This window comes from Copadichromis virginalis, linkage group LG2 (genome assembly GCF_057382275.1).
Source record: "Copadichromis virginalis isolate Kocher_CV1m ecotype Utaka linkage group LG2, C_Virginalis_male_GT1.1, whole genome shotgun sequence".
Taxonomy (NCBI): domain Eukaryota; kingdom Metazoa; phylum Chordata; class Actinopteri; order Cichliformes; family Cichlidae; genus Copadichromis; species Copadichromis virginalis.
The window spans coordinates 3,310,957-3,335,381 of record NC_140619.1 but is presented as its reverse complement, the minus strand read 5'-3'; the positions used below and the strand labels follow the sequence as shown (position 1 = coordinate 3,335,381).

Sequence of the window (24,425 nt, the reverse complement as noted above, 5' to 3'; positions counted from 1 at the left end):
CCACTTCAGACCAGCCAGGGGTGTGAAACATAAGCCTGGAGGAAAGCCAACCCTGCAAAGACTCTAAATGACCCATTGGATGGGAAACAACAAGTGTTAATAGCAAACACAACAAATAAATCATAAATAAATCCAGTTTTAAACAGTGGTTAACACAGTAAACTGAACCTGTCGCATAGCCTGCGGCGTTGCTGCTTTGAAAGTGACCAGTCATATAGTATAATGACTTTATTTTCTTGTTCATATTTTGTATTAACTAATTAAGTAATTAATTAAGTTTACACATTTGACTACAAACACACATCCTTTTCTTAGAAATGATGTGTGTTTCTACCATTTAGTTTCTGAATTTTTTTTTTTTTTATCATGAAAGATATGTGATAGTGTAAAACAGATAATGGCACCGGAGTGCAGAGGCTTCACCCTTTTATGGAAGCCCGTTTTTCCGCCACACAAAAAAAGTATCCATAACTCGAAATTTCAAATTATCTTTCTCAAAATTTAGACTTATTAACTGGAAATTTTGAGAAAAGTAATTCGAAATTTCGAGTTAGCCAATCAGTAATCTATGTGAATGACGTAATTTTCTTGTTACCGGGAAGGACTATGGCGCAGAGGAATGCGCACTCAAAACCGAATCGCAACAAATTGGTGCTTTCAAGAGTACGTTTGCTGATAGTAATGCCTTCTGATTCAGCTAATAACACAAGGATTTCATCATTTGTGAAGCCAGGCTGAAAATACTCAGCAATTTGTGATTCAAGACTGGCTGTAATACCGGTAGCTTAGCTGTAGCATTTGTAGCTGAGGGCTTCAGCTTCCGGGTAACAAGGAAATGACATCATTCACGTAGATCACTGATTGGCAGCGCTATAACTTTTTAGGGATTTCTGCTGTGTTTTTACTGCTTTGAAAGCAGAGTTATCCAAAAGCATGAATCTGCCGTATTCTGTCTTATGGCTTCTTTGTACACATGACTGCTCATTTTAATTTTTCATGGGTTATTGAATTTATGTTTGACGAATGTAATTGTCTGATAATTTACTCATGATTGTGTTTTTCCTTGCGAGCGACCTTTAGAATAAATAGAACTCCACAGATGTCTGCCAACCTGTATTTTACAGAGAGAGAAGGCTTGAAGAAGGTCCTTGTAAACACACAAACAGAGCTTGGTGTTCCTTCCTGGAAGTCAAGGTTCAAGGTTCAAGGTTCTTTATTTGTCACATGCATAGTTATACAAGTATAACACACAGTGAAATGTAGCCTGACACGCTTCTCGACATGTGCAAAAATTGGGGGGGGGTGTAGAGGAAGAACATTATATATATATATATATATATATATATATATATATATATATACACATAGTATATACACTGGGTGAATGTGCAGTAGTAGTAGCAAGCAGGTGAATTCTGTACATTAATATGAATAGACATCTGACTATTTTACAGGATAGACAATATAAACATATTTAAAATTAAAGGAATTGAAATGTACATTGTGCCTTGGTTTAGTGTCTGGAAGAGTCCTGTCTCAGTCAATTATAGATGATGTGAGAGGGCGGGTGTGTGTGTTTAGGGCACGGATGGCTTGGGGATAGAAGCTCCTCTTGAGTCTCTCTGTCCTTGCCCGGAAGATGCGGAACCTTCTACCAGATTGCAGAAGTTGGAACAGTTTGTTGCCAGGATGGGACGGGTCCTTCAGTATCTGCGCTGCTCTAGTCCGGCATCTCCTGGTGTAGGTGTCCTGAAGCGGGGGGAGAGCAATCCTGCAGCAGCGTTCTGCTGTACGGATCACTCTCTGGAGAGCTTTTTGGTCCTTCACACAGCTGTTCCCAAACCACGATGTCATGTTCTGTGTGAGGATGCTCTCCACAGCGCCTGTATAGAAAATCCTGAGGATCTTTGGAGAGACCCTGAACTTCCTCAGTTGTCGTAGGTGATACAGGCGCTGCCTAGCCTTTTTGGTCTGGACCTGAATGTGGGCAGCCCATGTCAGGTCTGAGGAGATGTGGACACCAAGATACTTGAAGGACTGCACCCTCTCCACTGGAGCTCCATTGATGATAATGGGCTTGTAGTCTCTGTGCTGACCCCTTCTGAAGTCCACCACCAGCTCCTTGGTCTTGCTGACGTTCAGCTGGAGGTGGTTGTCCTGGCACCACGATGCCAGATTCTTCACTTCATCCATGTAGGCCGCCTCATCGTTGTTGGAGATGGCACCCAACACCACTGTGTCGTCAGCAAACTTCACAATGGTGTTGGAGCCGTGGGTGGCCACACAGTCTGAAGTGTAGAGGGAGTAGAGCAGTGGCGAGAGGACACATCCCTGAGGTGCTCCTGTGTTGATGGTGATGCTGTTGGAGAAGCACCTGCCCACCCTCACCACCTGAGTTCTGCCAGTGAGGAAGTCCAACACCCATGCACACAGACGGCTGTTAAGTCCCAGATCCCTCAGCTTTGTGAACAGTCTGCAGGGCACTATTGTGTTAAACGCTGAACTGTAATCAACAAACAGCATTCGCACATAGTTACCCTGTTTCTTGTACATGTGGCTGAGAGTGGTGTGTAGGACGTGGGCGATGGCATCCTCTGTGGATCTGTTGGATCTGTAGGCGAACTGCAGCGGATCTGTGGTGTCTGGGATGGAGGAGGAGATGATGTTCTTCAGCAGCCTCTCAAACACCTTCATTACTACCGAGGTCAGTGCAACTGGTAATCGTTCAGGGATGAGGGTTTGCTGTTCTTGGGCACAGGGATGATGGTGGAACTTTTTTTAAGCATGTGGGGACCACAGACTTCGCCAGGGACTCGTTGAAGATGTAAGTGAACACACCTGCCAGCTGGTCAGCACAGCAGCGCAGCAGACGGCCGGTGATGCCGCCTGGCCCCGCCGCTTTCCTTGTGTTCACTCTCCTCAGTGCCGCTCGGACGTCATGCTCCGCGATGCTGGTCACCGGTCTCTCGCTGATGACGTCACTGTCCTCGGTAGTCAAGCGGTAGATAGCATTAGCCGCCTGGCTAACCTCGAAACGGGCGTAGAACCGATTCAGCTCGTTGGTGAATGCAGAGTCGGCGTTGATCGGCGCAGTGTCCCTGGCTTTGTAGTCCGTAATGGTGCGTAGTCCGTGCCACATACTCCGTGTGTCGCCCTGGTGGAAGCGCGACTCCACACGTTCCCGGTACCGGCGTTTGGCATCTCTCACCGCGCGCCGCACGCCGTATGAGGCCGCTTTGTAGGCGCTCATATCGCCAGTGGCGAGACCCGCGTTGTAGGAGGCGGTCCTGGCATTTACTGCAGTGCGGATCGATCTGTCCATCCACGGTTTCTGGTTTGGGAATGTGGTGACTCTCGCAGTGGGGATAATCTCCTCCGCTAGCATATTGACGAAGCATACTGCTACTTCCGTAAACTCGTTGATGTCGACTGCGCATGCTCTGAACATGTCCCAGTCTACGTCGTTGAGTGCGTCCTGTAGCGTAGCTTCTGATTGGGCAGTCCACCGTTTTACTTCCCTCTTGGTCACGTCTTCCCTCCGTATGCTTTGTTTATACTGGGGAATGAGGAAGATGGCGTTGTGGTCAGACTTCCCAAAAGCCGGGTGTGAGACAGCTTTATAGCCCTGCTTGTATGGCGTGTAGCAGTGATCCAAAATCCGATCCCCTCTCGTTGGACACGAGACATGCTGGTAAAAGTTTGGCATGACTTGTCTGAGGTTCGCTTTGTTAAAGTCTCCTGCTACAATGAGGGCTGCGCCCGGGTCCTTGTTTTGAAGCGAGCTCAGCACATCATGTAATTCGGACAAAGCCATACCTGTGTCCGCTTGGGGTGGGATGTAGACCGCCGTGGCGATGACTGAGGTGAACTCACGGGGCAGATAGAAAGGGCGGCACTTAATGCTCAGGAACTCCAGATGTGGCGAGCAGCCGCTGGAGAGAGTAGAAATGCTCCTGGCATCACACCACTTTCTGTTTACCATGAAACACACTCCCCCACCTTTGGTTTTGTTCGACTCTGCCGTTCTGTCCGCGCGGAGCACAAAGAATGAATCGGCCTGGTCCGGCACGGTGGGGGTCAGCCATGTCTCCGTGAAGCACAGAATGTTGCAGTCCCTCATGTCACGTTGGAAGGTGACCCTTGCTCTTAGGTCATCGAGCTTGTTCTCCATGGATTGTACATTGGCCAGTAGGATACTGGGCAGTGGTGCGCGATGCGCCTGCTGTCTCAGTCTGTTCCTAATACCAGCGCGTTTTCCCCGGCGCTTCTTTGTTCTGTGCCTCGGATGAGCGGCCCGTCCTTTGTTGTTCTCCGCGCCGCGTAGAATCTCTGGCGGCCAGGAAGGGTCAGGTTTAAAAGTGTCCAAGATTAGATGTGCAACCTTGGCACCGATGTTTACAAGTGATCCGCTGTCGTATACTATAAGACTAGAGGATTTTGGGATGTAAACCAGAGCAAAAAATAAGTAAAAAACAAGAAAAGTGGATAGTCGGAGTGGAGCGGTCAGGAAGGCGTCTGGACGTGGCCACGCCATCTTGGTTGAAACTATCTTGGTTGAAAGTCAAAGGAATTCCTGGTGGGTGTTGGATTCCCCCCTTTGTTAATGATCCAGTTTGCAATTTTGACAGATAGAATTTGTAGACATGGTCAGAGATGGATTGAGGCCAATGCAGACATTTTTCCTGTCTGCTGGGTTTGAGAGAAACCTGAATGTAAAATAGAAGCTGTCAATTTACTTGTCGCTCAAATGTGGTTACAAGTTCTTGGTAGTGATCAAAAGAAAGAGATCAAAGCTACATGGTTCATGCATCTGACGTGACTCCCCTCTGGGCACCTTCTTGATGAGATATTCCTGGAGGATGGCCCACTCTCAAACATGCTGGAAAGACTTTTCTGACTGGATTTAGAGTGTGTGAGCTGGAGGAGTTGGTAATGCTGCACCTTGAAAAAAGACACACACAAAAATCTGACAGAGGAACAGGAGAGACAGAAGTTTAATTCCTTGAAGTCCAATCAGGGGAATGGGACACAGTTAGGGAAATAAGGAAAGGAAAACTAAAGAAACTAGGCCTCTAAATACCAAAACATCAGTGAACTTTAAACAGAAAAAAAATAATAACAGAGATCGCAATGCACACACACACACACACACACACACACACACACACACACACACACACACACACACACAGACTATGGCATTTACGTACAACAAGACTACTAAACCAGTTGCACAGACAAAGGAAGTCACTCAGATCTGGATCTATTGTTCCGTATGTGTTATCATTGCTTAATCAAGACAGTAAAGCACTTCTAAGAGTTAACAAATTTCCACGACAGCTGCATAAACAAGAGCTGTTTATGTGTGCAAAAAATAAGCATTGCATAGGTGCATGTAAACTAGTTAACACTGGCTAGTGAGCATGCAACAGCGCAGAAATAGTTTGCCTGAATCAACAAGTCTTGTACTTTTTTATTTCAAAGAATTGTGGTATGTGTACGGTGACAGTGTCTGTAAAAGAAAACTCAAAGCCACATGTGGCAGCTGAAGTGTGAGATTCAGGCTGTGGCTGGCCACTTCTCTGTTTCCGACATCCCCTCAAACCTGTTTACTCAGAATGTTCATGAATTTTGTTATCAACAGAATATGCAGCTGGTTCACAAGAAGCCTTCGCTGGCTTTTTTAAACTTAAACCATTAACAAGATCGTTTTCTGATCTGTCTTCCTGGTCGTGGCCATGTTTCGTTCAATTTTATGCAGAGTTGTACAAAAGTAATTATTTTCAGTCACACAAACGCCACACACCTGTGCTTACAGTTTAAAATGTAATAGTCGACTTTCGTCAGGTAAAATCTTTCATGCACTCATGATGTTAAATATGCAGCACTTAAGGCTTATTTGATCAGAGGTCAAATTAAATCTCATCGGTATCTCAGAAAGAAGTTTGCCGACCACCAGGTGATTTGCATGTGACTGAAAAGCAAGACATGACAGATATTAGAAGCCTGGCCTTTTATTTGTTATTGCAGCAGAAACACACTTTGTACATAAATTAGCCACACTAGCATCTTTGACAAAATAGCACTAAATGGCACCTCGAGGATGGGGAATAAGGTGCATTAAAAGAATGCTCAGACACGATAGCTAAGAGGATATCCTCCCTTTGGCTGTTTGCACCTCTGATGGCTTCCTTTCTGAAAAAACTAATTAGGGTAGGCACAATTCAGTTGCAAATGCAACACTGGAAGCATTGCATTGTATCAGTGTAGTTCTGTTGAAATCCAAATATCAACAGATGTTGTTTTGTTTTCTTAAGCAAACTTGTGTTTTTAGCTATTGTGTTGAGAACTATATTGAGTCACAGACTGCATTAAGGTCAGAAAAAGAAGTGCGTGAGGGGAAGATCAGCTGTTTCAGCCCCCGAGACTTTCTACAAACATTAAAGCGACACCAGTGACTAATTAAGGAAACCACATTGTTGAAATGGAAATTCTCATTGAACAACTGTTCTTATCAAGTGCTTGATATGCTGCAAACTGCTATTGTTTAAAACCTTCTTATTTTTATCTGACATGTCCTGTGAAAAAGGAGAGAAAAACATTAGCCCCCTACACAGAAACTAAAAATAAAAAAGCAAGAGAGAAAAAAAATCCCCCCTGTGGATTCACACCAGATAACCACCGCTGAATTTTCCATGCATCATTCGTTTCTCACTGCTTGTGAAACATGAACCAAAGAGTTTTTACAAGAAGCTGATCAGAGAGTGGATGTGACAGCAGAACGCATGAGCCAAAACTGTTTAGCCCTTTGTTTCATTATGAATGGTCGACGTTATTAAGGTCAACAGACAACACGTACAAAATCGAATTTAATGTGCACAATCTTCTAGTGAGTGGTGAAACACAAAGTAACACCACAGTTTGCCACGCAAGTACTACAAAAACTGTTGAAGTGCTGAAGTTAAAATTCATAAAAGTAATGATGACTGGTGTTATTGCCTGAGATTAATTAATTTAGTATCAGATGCTCTGATAGGAGGAGCAGGAACCTTGCAGGCCCCACATGTTAATGATATGATGACAAATACTCTGTTGCCACCTGCTGATGAGTTCTTAAATCCTTTAAATGTAATTCCCCAGTGATTATTAAAGAAAAAAGTTACAATTATAATATTATTATTATTATTATTATTGTTGTTGTTGTTGTTATATTTTGCCTAAATGAAAAACTTCTTTTAACTTACATCTTTCTATAATGTATTAATATCATATAAAAATAATTTGTCAGTCTGTCAGTTGTCACTAATTAAAATTAATAAAAAAGACTTTGTGATTGTGATCATCTGCCTCTGTCTCATCCCATTCGTAGCATCCTCCTTTGTGACGCGTTACTCTAATCCGATTACTTTTTTCGAGTAACAAGTAAAGTAAGGCATTACTATTGCAAAAACGGTAATTAGATTACTTTTACTTTCCCATAGGAACGCTGCGTTACTGCGTTACTAAAACCGTGATTTTCTTGCGAGAATGTCTCATGACAGTGACGTAAGCGAGTGCGACGTTAGTGACAACAGCTGTGTGCAGATCAACAATGGATCACATATCGAGTGCAGAGAGAGTATGAGCGTGCAGCGTTTAAAGCGTGGAAGTACTGACCTTACTTTGAGTTTGATTCCATAAAAAGTGACAAAAACATTAGTGTCCGCTGTGCGTGGGAAGAAAACTTCTTTTTACAGCGAAAAAACCCCTAAACTTCCAACAAGCACCGAGTAGCTACGACGTAATGGGAGATTCTTCAACTGACCGCGGCACACCTGCACCAGGGTAAACCTCCGCCTGCCCCACTCCTGCTATACAGGTGAAAATAGAGCAACAGGACCGCTGAGTCTTTGACTTTATTTATTTTCTGCTGTGTTTTACTTGCATCTATTTGAAAGACTGAGTGTAAACACAAAAAATATTTTATTTTATGTGCTGGAATGTGCAGAAAATAGGTTTAAATGTTAAACTAATTTATTCAAGTCAGAGAATGTTGCAGATAATTTAATTTTTGCTTGATGCATAAAGTTAAAAGATTAAAACTAATAAAACAAGTTTTAAAAAGAGACTTTTTCATTTGATTACATTTTGTATGATGGATTATGCAGAAAAAGTAGAATTGGGCTGAGAGATCTATCGCTTTATCACCTACTCAGGTTGTAAATCGTGTTTTTAAAAAGTAACTAATTACTTTTGAAAATAAGTAATCAGTAAAGTAACGGGGTTACTTTTTTGGAGAAGTAATCAGTAATTAGTTACCGATTACTTGACGGTAACTTGACCAACACTGTTCACAACATGCACAGTCCCTGCTCTCCACAAGTGAATCAGTTTGCCTCCCTTACTAAGTCTCAAACCAGCAGGGCTCACTGCCCGTCATGTAAACTTTGACCTTTACTTTTGCTGCTATCCATCTGTGGCAATTCCACTCCACTCACTCCACCTTGCTTGCACTCGCTTCTTCACTTCTCTTATGGACTGTCCGTTACTTCGTTTTCGCAGGTTTATTGAACCTCTGCTCATCTTTACTTCTGAGAAGCTCTACCTCTCTGATGTACTTTTTTATATCCACCGTGTGGTCGCCCTGATGCCATTTAAGGTAAATAGTTGCAAAATGTTCCTCCATCAAATTCATTAATTATGAGATATGCAAATATTTGCATTTGTTCCTATCTATATTTAACACTGCTTCCCAACTTCGGAATTGTGATTATATATGTAACAATGGTTACAGTCCTTATATTAACATGCAATTGCACACATGGACACAGACTCAGAAAAAGCTCAGGATGAGACCAATGTGACAGAAAGTGTAAAGAAAAAGTGCACAACAAACTACACTTTCCAGCAGCCAATAGAATCAAATCCACTCCTCCCATGAGACTCTCTCACACATTCATGTTAGTGGTTAGTGGGATTTTTTCAAACCTTTAAATTGATGTCAAATAAATGTCAGCCAAGCACCTGAAATATATCTATCTGAAAAGATAGACATAATCAATGTGAGAAAACAGCAAACCAAACAGTATGTAACCAATTCAAAAAGTGTAATAAAGAAGCTAAAAAGGTTAAAGAGTGAAAGAAAAGAGCAAAATTAAGTGAACTCAGTAAGTGAACTTGCTTAAACCCCTCTTCCAAGGTTAGTATTCTGTAAAACCCAGGTAGTTTATGTTTACATCTGGCAATAAATATTAGTATTTTCTGTATCTCTGTGTGCTTTGTCTGCATCATTTTTCTGCTGTAAAGATAGCTGGTATTTGAGATACTTTTGTTTCCATTAATAAATGCTTTATAAGGAAAAATCAGTGATCGCTTTATATGAACTCACACAAAATACTTAATGTTGATAGATCAGAGGTTGTGTCGTCTTTTTTAAAAGATGACACAACCCCTGATATATCTCATTAACTAACAATTAGTAACTGGATGAAATAACCCTAATTTACCCTATGAAATAAGTATTAATAAAACCTCTGTTAACACACTCACAAGCAATGAGGTTATATCTTAATTATATAGATAAATGCGCTTATAAATACATCACTTATTTAAACTTTATAAATGATACCATGAACACATTATATATGGGGTTGTTAAACAAAAATAAACATTTATATCTGTAGCTATAAATTATATAGTAAAGATGAGTAACGCTGTATAAATGATTAATTAAAAAATCAAACACATCAGTCATTTCCTCCACAGAACCATTTCTCACTGATATTTTCTCTTTTGGACTGTTGTTGTCAGTTGGTGCTGCATAAATAACAATAATTTGGATGAATTGAATTTTAGCCTGTATGCATATTTTGCCACCTCAGTATTAACCTTGTAAATTCTGGAGTCAATGGGGTTAAAAAAATTATAAAAAATATTGAATTGCATGTCAGTCTTAATGGAAAATTTGCACAGAGCCAGATTAAGAAAAACTGTCTTTGACAACAGAAAACTTAATTTCATCTCTACTGACCCCAGAACATACTGATGTTCTAGGGTCTGTTGTTAAAGAGGTCTGGTATCCTAGTGCAAAGCGAGGTGCTGAGGCCCAGGTTGCTCTGCTTTGAAACCACTCTGTGTATTAAGGGGAGAGCATCCTCACATGGGTGCTGCTGTTGTCCAGGCAGGTGATGGTTGAGATCTTGCACTTGGCATGATTCTGGCTTTACCTATAGCTCCACCATAGGAATAATTTATATGATATTAACAAAATATCTGCTGCTGCTTTTCGTGTAATTTCGTCCACTAAAGCTAAACCATATAGTATTTGTTCATCCTGCTCTTCAGATCTTATGACGAACAAAATGTTATTGCCCCGCACCAATGAAAAAATACAGATAGTAAACTTACTCTGTAGTGCAGAGTTTGATGTATTTGATGTATTTCTTGCAGCACGTATTACAACCCGGAGTAGAATTGCCATTTGCTTTTCCTGTGTTTAACATCTGACAACATGAACTACTATCAGACAGACATCTGAAAGACTGCAGAAGAAGATGAAAAAGAGGCAAAAAATGTTAAGATCAGTGTGACAGGAAGTGTACTTTTAAGTCTGTTCTGTGTTAACCAATCAGATGCTTCAACCAATCAGATGCTCTAACAAACAAGCACATGTCACCTTTTAAACCTACTGAAATGCCTCAACAAGGACCAGTGTCAAGATGGTCATATTATGGATGGTATTGGTTTTTCTCCATGACGGCTGTAAGGGCTTTTTTATTTCTTACTCTGATCACATGTTTGAAATATAATTATTTATGTTGATTTGTGTGTGTGTGTGTGTGTGTGTGTGTGTGTGTGTGTGTGTGTGTGTGTGTGTGTGTGTGTGTGTGTGTGTGTGTGTGTGTGTGTAAAAACACACATTGGAATATGTTGGAATATTTTCCCCTCATGATTCTTCTTTCTATGTTTTGTTTTCACTCAGATTCTCTGGTTCCAGTGAAAACCGCTCATCTTGGTGAAGCAGCAACTTTAACATGTGCTAGAACTACTAAAGAGATCAGCAGTAGAGTCCAGTGGTACAAGCAGAGTGTCGGAGATGCTCTTAAATTAGTTGCTACATTTTATGGAACTACACAGCCTGTTTATACTCCAGAGTTTCCTGAATCAAGATTTAAGGCAAAAATTGATAAACATTTTGGCAACCTGACTATTGTGAAGACAGTCCAAGAAGATGAGGGCTACTATCACTGTGAGCAAGGCAGTTGTGTTAGTGGTGAATGGAGCGGGATGTATTTGTTAGTAAAAGGTATTCAACTGTTCTACTTTTACAAACATTTTAAAAATCTCTGAGCATGTTTTGAAGAATGTCTTTGTGTTTTGTATTACACAGGAAACACTCAGAGGTCATCAAACTATATCGTTGTCCAAAAGCAGATGGAATCAAATCCAGTCTATTCAGGAGACACAGCGACTCTCGAGTGTTCAGTCTTCTCTGATTCTGAGAACAAGACGTGTCCAGGAGATCATAATGTTTTCTGGTTCAGAGCGGGATCTCATCCAAACATCATCTACACTGACGGGAAAAGACATAATGAATATGAGAACAGATCTAACCCTCAGAAAAGATGTGTTTATCGCTTCTCTAAGAACGTCAGCTCCTCTGATGCTGGGACTTACTACTGCGCTGTGGCCACATGTGGGGAAATAATATCTGGAAATGGAACTATACTTAATATTCAAGGTACCTGTGCCTGATTTTGTCTCCCGTACTGGAAGTTATACTCAAAACATGTTTTTAAGAACTGATTTTTTTTGTTTGTTTTGTAGAGCAAACAACACAACCAGTATTTATTCAAATGACAATATTAATAGTCTGTTTGGCTGTTTCTGTTATTGGAAACGTTTTCTTCATCTGCAACCGAAGGATATGTAAAAAATGTAAAGGTAAGCGTTAACAGTGGTTCAACATTCATGCATTTTAAAAACATAAAACCAATTCAACTTTAAAATCATAAGGAAAAATTATTGAACCGACTGATGACAATTTTTTTATGGATTATGCTCCAGAGTGGGTATCATATCTTTGTGAAACTTCAGTAACTGCAGTAAATTGAGAAGGCAATGTCTCATTAAGTGTATTTCACTATCATATATTTATCATGATAATATTTTTTTTTATGTCAAGGAATAGGAAATGCTGTATCGAAAGTACAAACTGACAACTTGCACCAACCAGTAAGTAATGAAAATGATGCTATAATTTAGTTTAAATATGTCCAAAGATTTTTGTATCTTCATCTAAATTACTATTTTATTTGCTTTTTGTTACTACGCAGACTGAAGCTGATGATGAAATAAACTATGCTGCACTGAATTTTTCTGCTAGAGAAACAAGAGCGAGAAGGGCAGAGTTTGCTGAGAACCGTGTGCTCTCTATGTTGAGTTGAATGCTAAAGGAAATTTTGAGCATGTCCTGAATTTTAAAATAAAACTCACATTGTGTTACAGATCCCATGCCTGCTGCTTTCTGTTTTGTTTTTTTATAAATTAATATAATTAGTAATATGATCACGTGTTTATGTCTATTATGTGTATTGTTAAACTTAAATGTAAAAGTATAGGTTCAGGAAACATGAGCTTTGTTTTACTCTAAAGCAGGGGTCTCAAACTCGCGGCCCACATGCCATTTACGGCCCACGTTACCTCTACTTGCGGCCCGCATATTGATGTAAAGAAATTATTATTTTTTTAATTATTATACGAAAAATGATTTAATATGACAGCAGAGTGTAACAGGCCCTTTAAGTGGCCACTTTAAAGTGGCCCTCCAATGAGATGACAGAAGTGGCCACGGCTCATTTGAGTTTGAGACCCCTCCTCTAAAGCATAATTTCTGTGAAGTTGAAATAAGGAATAAAAACAATAAACTGTGACTTGTCTTTGTCAAATACATGAATCATGAACACATGAGGTACATATAACATAGTTTTAATGACAGCAGATTATTTATTGGTATTTATCCATTTGAGTGGTTAATCAATATTGCATGCATATAATATTAACACAGTAAATATGTAATATATATATATATATATCTTCTTCAAAGGGGAAAGATTTACTAGTAGTCTCTTATTCCAGAGTACATGCTGTGTCATCCGGTAGCTCCCTGTTATTCTTTCATCTTTTAGCTGTTCTTGAGGGAAAATCAAGTGCCGCATAGTTTACTCCCACTTCTTCACCCTCCTGCAAATTAGTAAGAGCAAACTGTAATTGAACAATCAATTTCAAGCCTGGTTACGATTTACATTATACGGTTAAAAACACACAGAACATAGTCACAGTTAACTGCAAATACCTCACAAACTCTGCTTCCTATAAGAATAACCATATAAATTAATAACCATAACCAAAGTACTTTTTTAGTGTTAAATTTTAAAAAATGGAAAATGAAAAAAAACAAAGAGTACAGTTGAAAATTGAACATTAACGAGTGTCTCTCTGTGTCAAAGTTCAATTCTTGTTGACTCATCAGTCCAATCCAACCCCCTCTCTTACAGCTTTTGTTGGGATGCCAGTGGTGATCGATGACCACACTGTAATTTTACACTTCAGCTTCAGATTCATTTGACAATTTTCATGTATTTCACATGATAAAAGTGTTTTTCTTAACGAAAATTTTAAGCTTGCTGGTTCTGTGTTTGTCTGAAAATCTAATATTTTATATACCACATTATTCAGCTGATCCACAGTCGATCTCTCCTGTTGCCTGACTGGAGATTGATTGGAGGCTGTAACTTTTCCTGTTAATAAAAAGAAGACATTACCATTGGCAGAAGACCTAAAATGGAGATGTTAACAGTGTTAAAAATATATGCTATTTGATGTAAATGTTTCCCAGGTCAGAACCAAGAATCTAATCATCAAGACTAAATTAATACTGCATAGGGACTCCGTTAGCTGTCATGTTAGCTTCAGTTCTTTTTACTATAAATATTATGATGGATACATTCAGTTCATAGTTTGATCTACTCTAGCTGTCACCAGAAGATTCATACTCTGAACACCCTGTTCTTTTACATCAAGAAATAAAGTCTGTCTACCACAATGCTGCATTAGTCTATGGAGTCACTATCATGGTCATAGAACGAAACGTGATACGACTTCTGCTTCGCTTTCTGTATCCGTGACTCATCCAGGAAGTGGGCTTCTGAGGTTTGGTGTTTGAAAATGCGCAAGACAGATTTGATAGATCTCTAGTGTTTATGTCTAATTCTGACTGAAATCTATCACATCATGCATTATTAGTGAGGATTTCCCCAATGTCACCTCAATTTTTTGTCATTGCTATAAAAGGCTCAGCAGAAGCTCTTCTGTTTATGTACTCTATGGGAAGTTGGGACATAGTTCATTTCTGACATTCATAATTCGTAAAAAACTATGGTGGTGAAAGTACAAACAACATGTTTGGGGTATACTGCCGAGAAAACTTGAACTAATATTACCTGATATGACATTTGAATTTCTACTAGTTCAGAAACTTTGCAGTTCATGAACTGGAAACTTTGTTCCCCTTCTTTTTTTTCCCCTCAGAGGACCATCCACTAAATAAACCAAAGCTGGAACCTTTCACGCAAAGTGCTGAAAGATGTAATTTTGTAGACATGGCCAATCACGAGCATGACAGTAAACAGTAACTCAAAAAAACACTCATTATAATCAAGGGATCCGGAAGAGAATCTCTGAATTTTGAGCAGAACCTTGAAGCAGATGAGCAACAGCAGCAGAAGGCGACACCCGATGTTACTCGCGCGCTTGTATGTGTGTGCACATGCGTACATATGTGTATGCATGTGTCAGTAACCTACCTCTGCTGTGTTTCCAATCTGGTTTTTGTTTTTGTTTTCTGGTGAGAATCAGTGCAATATTCACAACCACAGAGCAGGTCAGCAGTATCACAAGCACAGTAACCAGCGGGAACCCCTCTGGAATGAGAAAACATCCCAGACATTTAACATCTCATTTACAAGTCTGTGTAACAGTGCACGTCTACATACAGATCAGTTCTATGTTAAGTACGTATAATGATTGTTTTCATATTTAGGACTTTAAGACTCTTTTCACAAAAGCTAGAAACAAAAAACATTCTGGACTCCAACCACTTCATTGACTCATTTTCCTACATGTGCAGTAATAAATTATCATAAAAGTTCAGACATTCATTCATGATTTTTTATGTATACGTTCAACTTTTACTAAGCACTACTTCAGAACAATTATATTAAAAAGAACTTGGCCCACCCTGAAAATCATGACATGCCTGCAGACAACCTTTTTCTCCTCAACCTCAAGAGCACTTTTTCTTCCCTACATTACACAGTAACAGCTGTACAACAAAGCCAGATTAATGGGCTAGTGAACTATGTGTAGCTTAGTTCAATTTCCACCCCTCTGCTAAACATCAGCACGTTCATATTTGGGAGAGTTTAAACACAGTTGAAAAAATAAAACAAAACTAATTTATTAACATGCTTGTAAACTTCATGTGACATATTCTTATTATACAATTTTCCTATTGGATTGTGGTGTATTTTAAGTGTTCATATGAACAACACTGTCACAACAAAAATCATCATGTGAAGTACACAAGACAACATGAGCAGCTGAAACAGAGGGGCCTTTACGTGAACAATGCAGGAAATGGGGATAAAACACATACACAGAAAAGTACAGAGAAAAAAGAAGCAAAGGTCACAGAGGCAGCTAAATGCCACCTGTGAATTTATCAACTCATGTGGGCTGCAAACTGAAAAAATACTTCATAGGGCAAAGAAACCAGTGATGCTTAAGAACATTATAATGTTTATATAAGATCGATCAAACTTAAATTGCTCTCTTACATGCTCACAAAATCAGTGCAGCAACAACTAGTACAGATAAGCAAATATTAAAATAATACTTTAAAAACATACTTATCTCCACTTCAGTTCCTTCACCAAACAGGATCTGTCCACATGTCACCACGGCACAGTAGTACGTCCCAGCATCAGATGAGTTTGTTACAGTTTTGGACAGACTGTAGTCACATCTCCCGTCCTCTTTATTTCTGAGACTGCCGTGGTAAATGCTGCCTGGATGGGATTCTGATCCACCTTTAAACCAGTGCACTTTGTCTTCATCTGGACACTGATCTGTGTCATCTTTGTTCTCAGAGAGGAGCGAACACTGCAGAGTCATTGTATCACCCAGATGGACTGACTCCACGTCTGAAGTTTGTTTCACGGTGAAAGATTTCTGCAGCGTTTTTGTATCTGTGTGAATCATAAAAAGTCATGAAATAGCATTAACTGTAATTATTTGGGCTTAGAAGCAGATATGACAAAAACAGTCAAATTAAAATACGTTACCATCCACGACCAAAAGTGTGCTATTAAAAAATTCCATTATGTATGCCGTTCCTCCTTGGCATAAGTAAGTTGCTTCATCTTCTTTGGTTGCATTTGTTATGGTAAGAGAATAGATATCACCCACTTTTGTGGAATTGAATCTTGAGTTGTTAAATGGTCCCTTTAGTGATATTTTGTCAAAACTTCCTGAGGCAATTGTTTCAATCATGTTTCCAAAATTCAGCTTATACCAGTAAGACAACCCAACATCATCCCTAGGGATTTTACATGTCAGAGTCACATTATCTCCAAGTTTAGTCACAGTTATAGAGCTCTGGAAAGGATCCTCATCCCCTTCGGTCAAAGCTAAAATCAAAACAAAAATTGGTTAGAACATGACAGGACAAAGCACTTAAAAAGGTATCATCTATATATAAACATTACTCAACCTTACAGATTTTTGTTTTATATTGTTTACAATGTCAGATGTTTCAGTGAAGTCAACTTACACAATGTACTTAGAAGAATCAAAGGAACCAGTCTTCCGATCATTGTGGTACCTCAACCTTCTCTTGCACAACTGATGTCTTCCCACTCAAAGGAAGATTTAGTCACAAGCTGATCAAGGTTTACCAAGTGGAAATCACTGTGATTGGCTGAAGCACAGAAAATGTACTTCCTGTAAAATTCAAACCATTTACAGTGAATCTACACAGGTTGTTGTCGCTGCTGATTCTGCAGGAATAACTTTCATTGGTCATTGCTTTTATTAATCTTGTATAACTGAAGAATAACAATAACAACTAATTTCTACACTTATAACCAGGCAGCATAGGTCAAAGTATGAATTAAAAGAATAAAGTTTTCAGTGTTCACAGACTGCACACTTATTTATGTGATGGCCAGTATAATCTAGTGGCGCACGACTCAAGTGCTGCAGTTTTGTTTTGACTGCACACAAACTGATTTGTGTCTTGTTTTTTCCAGTCAAAGTCATAATCAAGCTAGCAAGGAATCTGGAAGAAAAACATTCCGATATTTAGAAGAAAATCTTACAAACGTAGATGTATAGACAGTGTTGGGGAGTAACGGAATACATGTGCTGCCGTTACGTATTTAAAATACAAAATATGAGTAACTGTATTCCGTTACAGTTACCGTTTAAAAAGGTGGTATTCAGAATACAGTTACTTTGTTGAAATAAATGGATTACACTGCGGTACTTTCCTGTTTCATATTGTCGCGGGTCAGGACTGTTTGGGTTTTGTTTGACAGCTACGTTCTGTTGTTCCAGGCGGCAGCGTTACGGTTGCCATGGTTACAGGGTGACGCTCTCGCTCTGCGTGTTTCCTGGGTGAGAGAGCGCCTTTTTGTTGTTGTCGTTGTTGTTGTTGTGCTAAGCTAATAGACAGAATGCTACTGCTTTAAAGAATGTAGCCTCATGGGCAGTGTAGTCCGTGTTGCAGGGAGAATGGACTGCCATACACGTTATGGGTCTGTGAGCGCGAGGAGGGAGAAAAAGGGGAGTGGAAAGGTACGAGTTGTCATCGAGCAAAAACGGGAGCTGGAAGCATGTAAATATAATAATAACCACTGCAGCCAAGAAGAGAGCCTGACGAGCCCAGTTGTAAGTAAGCTATTAAGACTCGACTGTACACCATGTTCCTGTTTTCCTCCGAAACAATAAGTTCCGTTGGAGCAGCCTTTCAACGCCTCTCTCTGTCTCTCGCAAGAAAAGTTGACCCACACAACAAAGTAAAGCTATTTTTCAGCCCGACACGGAACCCGACATATTAGCCAGAGCCCCTTTACTACGGTTCGGACCTTCAGTAAAAGTAATAGATCACAGCAATAGTACATTCACGTAGTTGTAAAAAGCATGATAATATATTAAGTAATCCAAAGTATTCAGAATACGTTACTGTCATTGAGTAACGTAACGGAATACGTTACAGAATACATTTTGGGGCATGTAATCTGTAATCTGTACTGGAATACATTTTAAAAGTAACCTTCCCAACACTGTAGATAGATCAAAGTACATTTTAATACAACAGGGATCAGCTCTTAGCCCTTTCTTGTTTTTAATGGTGATTGACTGGTGGACAGATAAAACCAGGCAGGAGTCTCCATAGACTGTGATATTTAAACATTATTTACCGTGAAGGTAGGGAGGCAGTGGAAGACAGCCTGGAGAGTAAAGGTACTGGAGAGAAAAAAATGAAAGTCAAAAGAAGCAAAACAGAATTTCTTGGGATTGTACTTGTATCAGGATTTTACCGATTTACAAGTTACAGAACAATACTTTATGCATCTACATCCCAACATTTTGGTAAAAGGTTTCAAATAATTATTTTAAATGCAATGCATAGATCAATGCATGTTTAATCTGTTGGGTTTTTCTGGTTATCTTCAGTTATTAAAGAATGTGTGAGTTTAAAAAAAAACAATCATACTTTTACAGTGTGGTAAAATTTCAAATGTGATCAGAAAACTTTCAACATTGCTAAAAGCATGAAAATATTCTGATCACTGTTAAAAGTCTTGCTCATGATTCTAAAAACAAAACAGCAGCAACAACAAAAACCTGTATTCTGATTCTATTTCTGGTCAAAGTGAAAGTGTGAAAGTAAAACTATACAGCAAATTATATCAATACGGTGAACAGTTGTTTCAGAGGCTGATACCCTTAAACATCAGTGACCAAAAATGTTTTTTGTTAATCTGATATGATATAATAAGAAACTACTTACAGTTGAAGAAGCCACAGCACATTGAGCAATTCTCTGAGAGGTGAGAAATGATTGTGGGGGGGGGGGGAGTTTAAATGAGGTCACTACACAAGTACTTGACTGCAGCAAGTGCATGGTGCAACTCATATTTTCCATAATACAAGCAAAGCAATCCCCATTTCACATAGCTACAATGTATGTACTTAAAATTTGGTGTTGTGACTTTAAAACGATAATCTGAAGAACGTCACAGAAAACAAATAGATAATAAGTAAAAGTATTTTCAAACAAAGTTAATAATAATATGTTCATTGGTCATTGCCCAAAAGAGCAGAAAAAAGCAGAGTCTTATTTTTCTGTCTGTAAATAGTCTGCAAACTAACAAACCCTCTGTAACCTGTAAATCTGTGGTTCTTTGAATTCACTATACAAGCAGCTATCCACTCATCTGGATAGCTGCTTTCTGAGGCATCCAAAATACTACACAAAGTTGAACAAAACATTAAAGTAGCTCTTTATTAGGCAGTTTCTTCCCCCACTGAAGAATAAATTTGGTTTTAGTCTTTTTTTTAAATTTAATTTATTTTACATGCATACTTGAAACAGCCAAACATGAGCTGAAACAGAAGGATATCAGTACTCCTTTTATACAATAATGCAATAAGAGGGCTTTTTAATGGTTACTTTTGTTTCTTTTGGGATCAAAAATGTATGTAAGCACTTTCTCAACTTATCTCTGTAGATCTACTGGATGCTTCCTGCAACTATGTGTCTCATTCACATGGTCCAGCCTAGTTTAGTGTGTCCCCTATATGTGTGAATTATTAATCTTTCTATCAACTGGACAGGAAAAATTTTATGTTCTAGCAAACCCTGATTTTATTTCCCTCCATGCTGCCTTAGTCTATTGGCAAACCATGAAATAGTAATTTATCTGTATATTTACATGGGCATAAATTGTCCTTTTGTTTCGCTCAAGTTAGAATGACTTTTACTTAGCTTAAGTCTCAAGAACACACATGACTTCTCATATATCACAAGTTATGATCTTTCTATAACACTAGCAAGTTATAGGGTTAGGTTATTCTTGCATAAACCCACCCAAACACTCGCCAAAAAAATAAGTATAAAAGTAGTATAAAAAGGCATTGCATGGTGTCTCCATAGTTAAGTTTAACTGCTGTTTCTGAATGAATTACATCTCTACCACCCCTCCAACCTATGGAATTTTTCTCTTTTAAAAACTGGAAGCACATGTATCACTGGATTCAAATTTGTTTACAATAACTATCTTGAGACTGTTGTCAGTGCAGATGCACTAAATTAGCTGACTTGTGTCTGTGAAGGTTCTCAGTCATCCAGGTCATCGTAGTCAAAGGAGCTTGCAAAGAAAAGCGTCTGGACTTCTTTAAGTTGCTTGAAGACGTTTCACCTCTCATCCGAGAAGCTTCTTCAGTTCTAAGGTCAAATGGTGGAGAGTCATCAGGGGGTCCTTTTGTCCCTCTGTGGGGGGTCACTCCCACTAGGTTTATATCTGGGACTCTCCACCATTTGACCTTAGAACTGAAGAAGCTTCTCGGATGAGAGGTGAAACGTCTTCAAGCAACTTAAAGAAGTCCAGACGCTTTTCTTTGCAAGCTCCTTTGACTAGCTGCCTTGTGCAACCAAAGTTTACTGGACTCCCACTAACAAATATGTAGTGAACTGAAACCTACTGAACAGGAGTCTTTGTTGTGGTGAGGGGTTCTGTTATGACATACTTTCAGTATTTTCAAGGCTTCTGTTTTAACTTAGTTGCAATTATGTACACTGTAAAGATTGAATTGAAATTGGTTTTTAAATATATTGGTTATTTTCTGCCATCACATTATTTGTTTTACACACATATCTCTGAAGGGTAAATGGTAAAATCCAATTGGTGGTTAAAAGACAGAAAGATATCCTTAAAACAGTGGCTGTATTTCTAAAGCTTATATTTTACAGTGTATGTATAATGACTGAATTTTGTTCTTTTGGTCAAAAACAAATAAATAAACAAACAAACAAACAAATAAGAATTGCTTCTACAAGCGTTTATAAAAGAACAGCTTGCTTTGAACAGCTCAGTGAACTCCAGCGTGGTATCCTGATAGGCAATGTTCCCTCTAAGCTGCGCACGTGCGCAATTGCGCACTGCTGGCACGGTGTCTGCGCAGAAAAAAACTGCGTTGCGCACAAAAAATATCTAACCTGAATTGAAATTAAAATTAATACTTTAACAATTCTGTTTTGCAGTGTGAGTCAGTCAGTGACTGGCTGATTACAACGAGGCCACCTTATCCCACAGTCCAGCCAATGATGCGATTCACATTCGTATATGCAGCTAATCAACGTCGTTGTCAGGCTATGACAGCGTCCTTATGTGCCGACACCGGTGTTTTAGCGAGCAAAGCGGCTGATGTGGAGTGAAGCCACGTTAATGACAACGTGTACAACCACTGGAGATGTGAGCAGGACAGACGGAACAACTGACGGACAAAGTGAGGACTTTATACCAGTTATTAAATTGTGTTGATCGGCCACGTAAAACCAGAGTTATGATAAAATATCTGCAATGTTTGTTTTTCTTCCTGAATACTGTCGTTGTTTATATTTACTGCAGGAAGAAACGTTTTATAAGAAAAAAAGGCTCGAAAGCCTGTGAGAAAAAACAAAATTAAAAGAACCCACCCTTTCCTATTGGTCGAAAAATGTACCATGTCGACCAATCAAAACATGGCATTTGTTGTTTAGGGAGGGAGGAAGTTTTAGTAGTGGCGTGTTTGAGATGTGAGAGATTTGCGACGTTTAGCGCAAATCTTGTGTAGTTAGTGTGTAGTTAGTGTGCAGTGTAGTCATAGAAGTAATAGTTTTGTTGTGTGTGTCAGAACAATGAGGCGCCTGCTGAGTGTTACAGGTGTTACAGCAGTGACACATCTGCTGCTGTCAGGCCTGCAGGTATCAGGCTGTTGTTCTCCTTCATCTCATAGTGGACAGAAATTATTTTGTGGAGCGGCACAAATAATTTGTGTGGCATCAGATTTGATGCAGAACAGCTGATTGTTCTGTAAATAGTTTGAAATGTTTGTTAAAAAAACGCCTTGGCTGCATTTTTAGGTAAACAGCTGCAAAATACTTTGTTGTTTGCAAAACTCAGTTACTTTTTTGAAGAAGTAACTATATAATTAATTGCCCAACATTGGTCATTATATCCTGTATTTTGCAGACAGAGTTACAGACTCTCTCCCAGACCACAGACTCATAATACAAGTCAGAGCTTCATTTAAAAAAAAGAAAAAAAATAAAGTTGTGTTTTCAAAATTGGAGTTCAAGTTATTTTTACTTCCAATAGTGTTAACATGCTACACAGGTCAGGAACTAGATTTTTTTTTTCATTGTAAGTGGGCTAATTAAAAGTAGTCTAACATAGATGTAAATGCTGTAATTTGATTATTTTAATAAACATGTAACTTGGATGGATCCGATGCTGGCGTGACCACAGTGCACACGTCTGCTGTCGCTCACAGTGGTCCAAGGGAGTTTGTGCGTTCGCTCAGACACATGAAACATTAGAGGGAACATTGGTGATAGGACGTCACATTTGTTACTAAATGGTTCACAGTCAACTGTGAGTGGTATTATAACAAAGCGGAAGCAAATAGGAATGACAGCAACTCCACCATGAAGTGGTACGCCATGTAAGGGGGAGTTATGGTATGGCATTATTTTTCAGGAAGTGAGCCCGGCCCTTTAGTTCCAGTGGAAGAAATTCTTAATACTTCAGCATAAAAAGACATTTTGGGCAATTTCATGCTGCCAACTTTGTGAGAACAGTTTGGGGATGGCCCCTTTCCTGTTGCTATATGACAGAGCAAGGTCCATAAAGATAGATGAGTGAGTTTGGTGTGAAAGACGTTGACTGGCCTGCAAAGAGTCATGACTTCAACATCATGGAGTAACTTTAGCATACAGGGCGGAGTCTAACGTAACATATGGAAGAATGGTCAAAAATTCCCATGAACACATTCCTAAACCTTGTGAAAACCCTTCCTGGAAGACCTGAAGCTGTGACAGAATTCATTTGGCTGCTTCTGCCCTGTGTCTCATCATCAATCCTGGGAGCCATGCACGCTCAAGCCATGTTTTATAAATGATGTGCTATGCTTTGGAACATTCTTCTGGATCAGCCCTATTCATACTTTTTCCTTACCAACATTCTGGTAGCTGATTGTGGTTTCAACTGTCCAAAGAATGTTTTTACAGAAGTAACTATCTTGAGACTATTGTCAGTGCAGATGCACCAAATTAGCTGTCCCGTGCAAAGTTTACTGGACTCCCACTCACAAATAACTATGTAGTGAACTGAAACCTACTGAACAAGAGTCTTTGTTGTGGTGCATAGACTTCTGTTTTAACTTAGATGCTTTTTTTAACACTAAAAATATAATTAAAAAATTAAAATAGGAAAAAAGAGATTAGTGGTCATTTTCTCCCATTAAATTAACTTTTTGTTTTGTTTGTTTTGTTTTTTGCACCTAAATTTCAGGAAATGGTAAGACTTTAAATTGTGTGGTAAAGTGTGGTTAAATATTTTTGTTTGTATTTTTGTTTGGGGGGTTTTCACCATATATATATATAAAATATTTCAAATTCTTTTCTCTTTTGCAAGTGTGTTAATCTTTTTGTAGCCTGTAATTTGTAATCTGATCATTCAAAAGCTGCACCACATAGTGACTAAATACAAAATCAACAGATCAACACAATTACCATATGATACAGTAGTTCTTCCTTGGTGCAAAAAGCAGATCAGGTGCTTTGATGATTAAAGGTCACTGTACGTTTGCTGGTTGGTGAGCCTTGCCACTTCAGAGCAGATTGTAATCCTCTTATCTCATGAACTGTGATATGACACTTTCCCTGTGTGCTATGCAAACAGAGCTGGGCTAAACACTTTATTTGTTGTTGTATGTATTGTTATGTAAACCAAAACAAAATATACGACAAAATTATTCCCCCTGACTCTTTTACATTATCAAAGCAACATAATGTAAAATAAGATAAATATTAGGATTCCCTAATCCTAATATTAATATATTAGGATAATACTGCACAATTAGTGAGATAACTCCATTACATTTCAGAAATCCTGTTTTTCGTGGATGCCTGGATGTTAAACTTAATTGTAGAGCAGCCACACTGATCATGAAATAATTTAGACAGTTTTTAAACTCTCACTGACGCCGCAATGTGTCTTTGACTTTGCGACCTGAAGCAGAGTTTGGACCCGGACCCAGCTAATGACGTATGGCAATAG

The 24,425-nt window shown here is 39.1% G+C and overlaps 2 protein-coding genes across 2 annotated transcripts; one reads left to right on the top strand and one right to left on the bottom strand.

The window, feature by feature from the left end:
- Window positions 1–10,692: 10,692 nt before the first annotated feature.
- On the top strand, window positions 10,693–12,911 carry LOC146716761 (signal-regulatory protein beta-2-like). Its single transcript, XM_085468204.1, has 6 exons — window positions 10,693–10,740; window positions 10,961–11,284; window positions 11,369–11,719; window positions 11,806–11,922; window positions 12,164–12,213; window positions 12,315–12,911. Exons 1-6 carry the CDS (start codon window positions 10,698–10,700, stop codon window positions 12,423–12,425), a joined length of 996 nt encoding a protein of 331 aa, XP_085324330.1. The 5' UTR covers window positions 10,693–10,697; the 3' UTR covers window positions 12,426–12,911.
- Window positions 12,912–12,959: 48 nt separating this feature from the next.
- Window positions 12,960–18,550, bottom strand: LOC146716760 (uncharacterized). Its single transcript, XM_085468216.1, has 7 exons — window positions 18,522–18,550; window positions 16,871–17,040; window positions 16,383–16,727; window positions 15,948–16,286; window positions 14,844–14,960; window positions 13,705–13,778; window positions 12,960–13,221 (listed from the first exon to the last, which is right to left on the bottom strand). The coding sequence occupies exons 2-7, from the start codon at window positions 16,911–16,913 to the stop codon at window positions 13,156–13,158; spliced, it is 984 nt and encodes a 327-aa protein (XP_085324342.1). The 5' UTR covers window positions 16,914–17,040; window positions 18,522–18,550; the 3' UTR covers window positions 12,960–13,155.
- Window positions 18,551–24,425: the final 5,875 nt, after the last annotated feature.

Coding starts and splice junctions, on each gene's coding strand:
- LOC146716761 (XM_085468204.1), top strand. CDS start 10,698: ATGGTCATATTATGGATGGTATTGGTTTTTCTCCATGACGGCT. Junction 10,741..10,960: donor GGTTTTTCTCCATGACGGCT/GTAAGGGCTTTT, acceptor GTTTTCACTCAG/ATTCTCTGGTTCCAGTGAAA. Junction 11,923..12,163: donor GATATGTAAAAAATGTAAAG/GTAAGCGTTAAC, acceptor TTTTATGTCAAG/GAATAGGAAATGCTGTATCG.
- LOC146716760 (XM_085468216.1), bottom strand. CDS start 16,913: ATGATCGGAAGACTGGTTCCTTTGATTCTTCTAAGTACATTGT. Junction 14,961..15,947: donor AGGAACTGAAGTGGAGATAA/GTATGTTTTTAA, acceptor TTCTCATTCCAG/AGGGGTTCCCGCTGGTTACT. Junction 13,779..14,843: donor AGATTGGAAACACAGCAGAG/GTAGGTTACTGA, acceptor TTTTATTAACAG/GAAAAGTTACAGCCTCCAAT.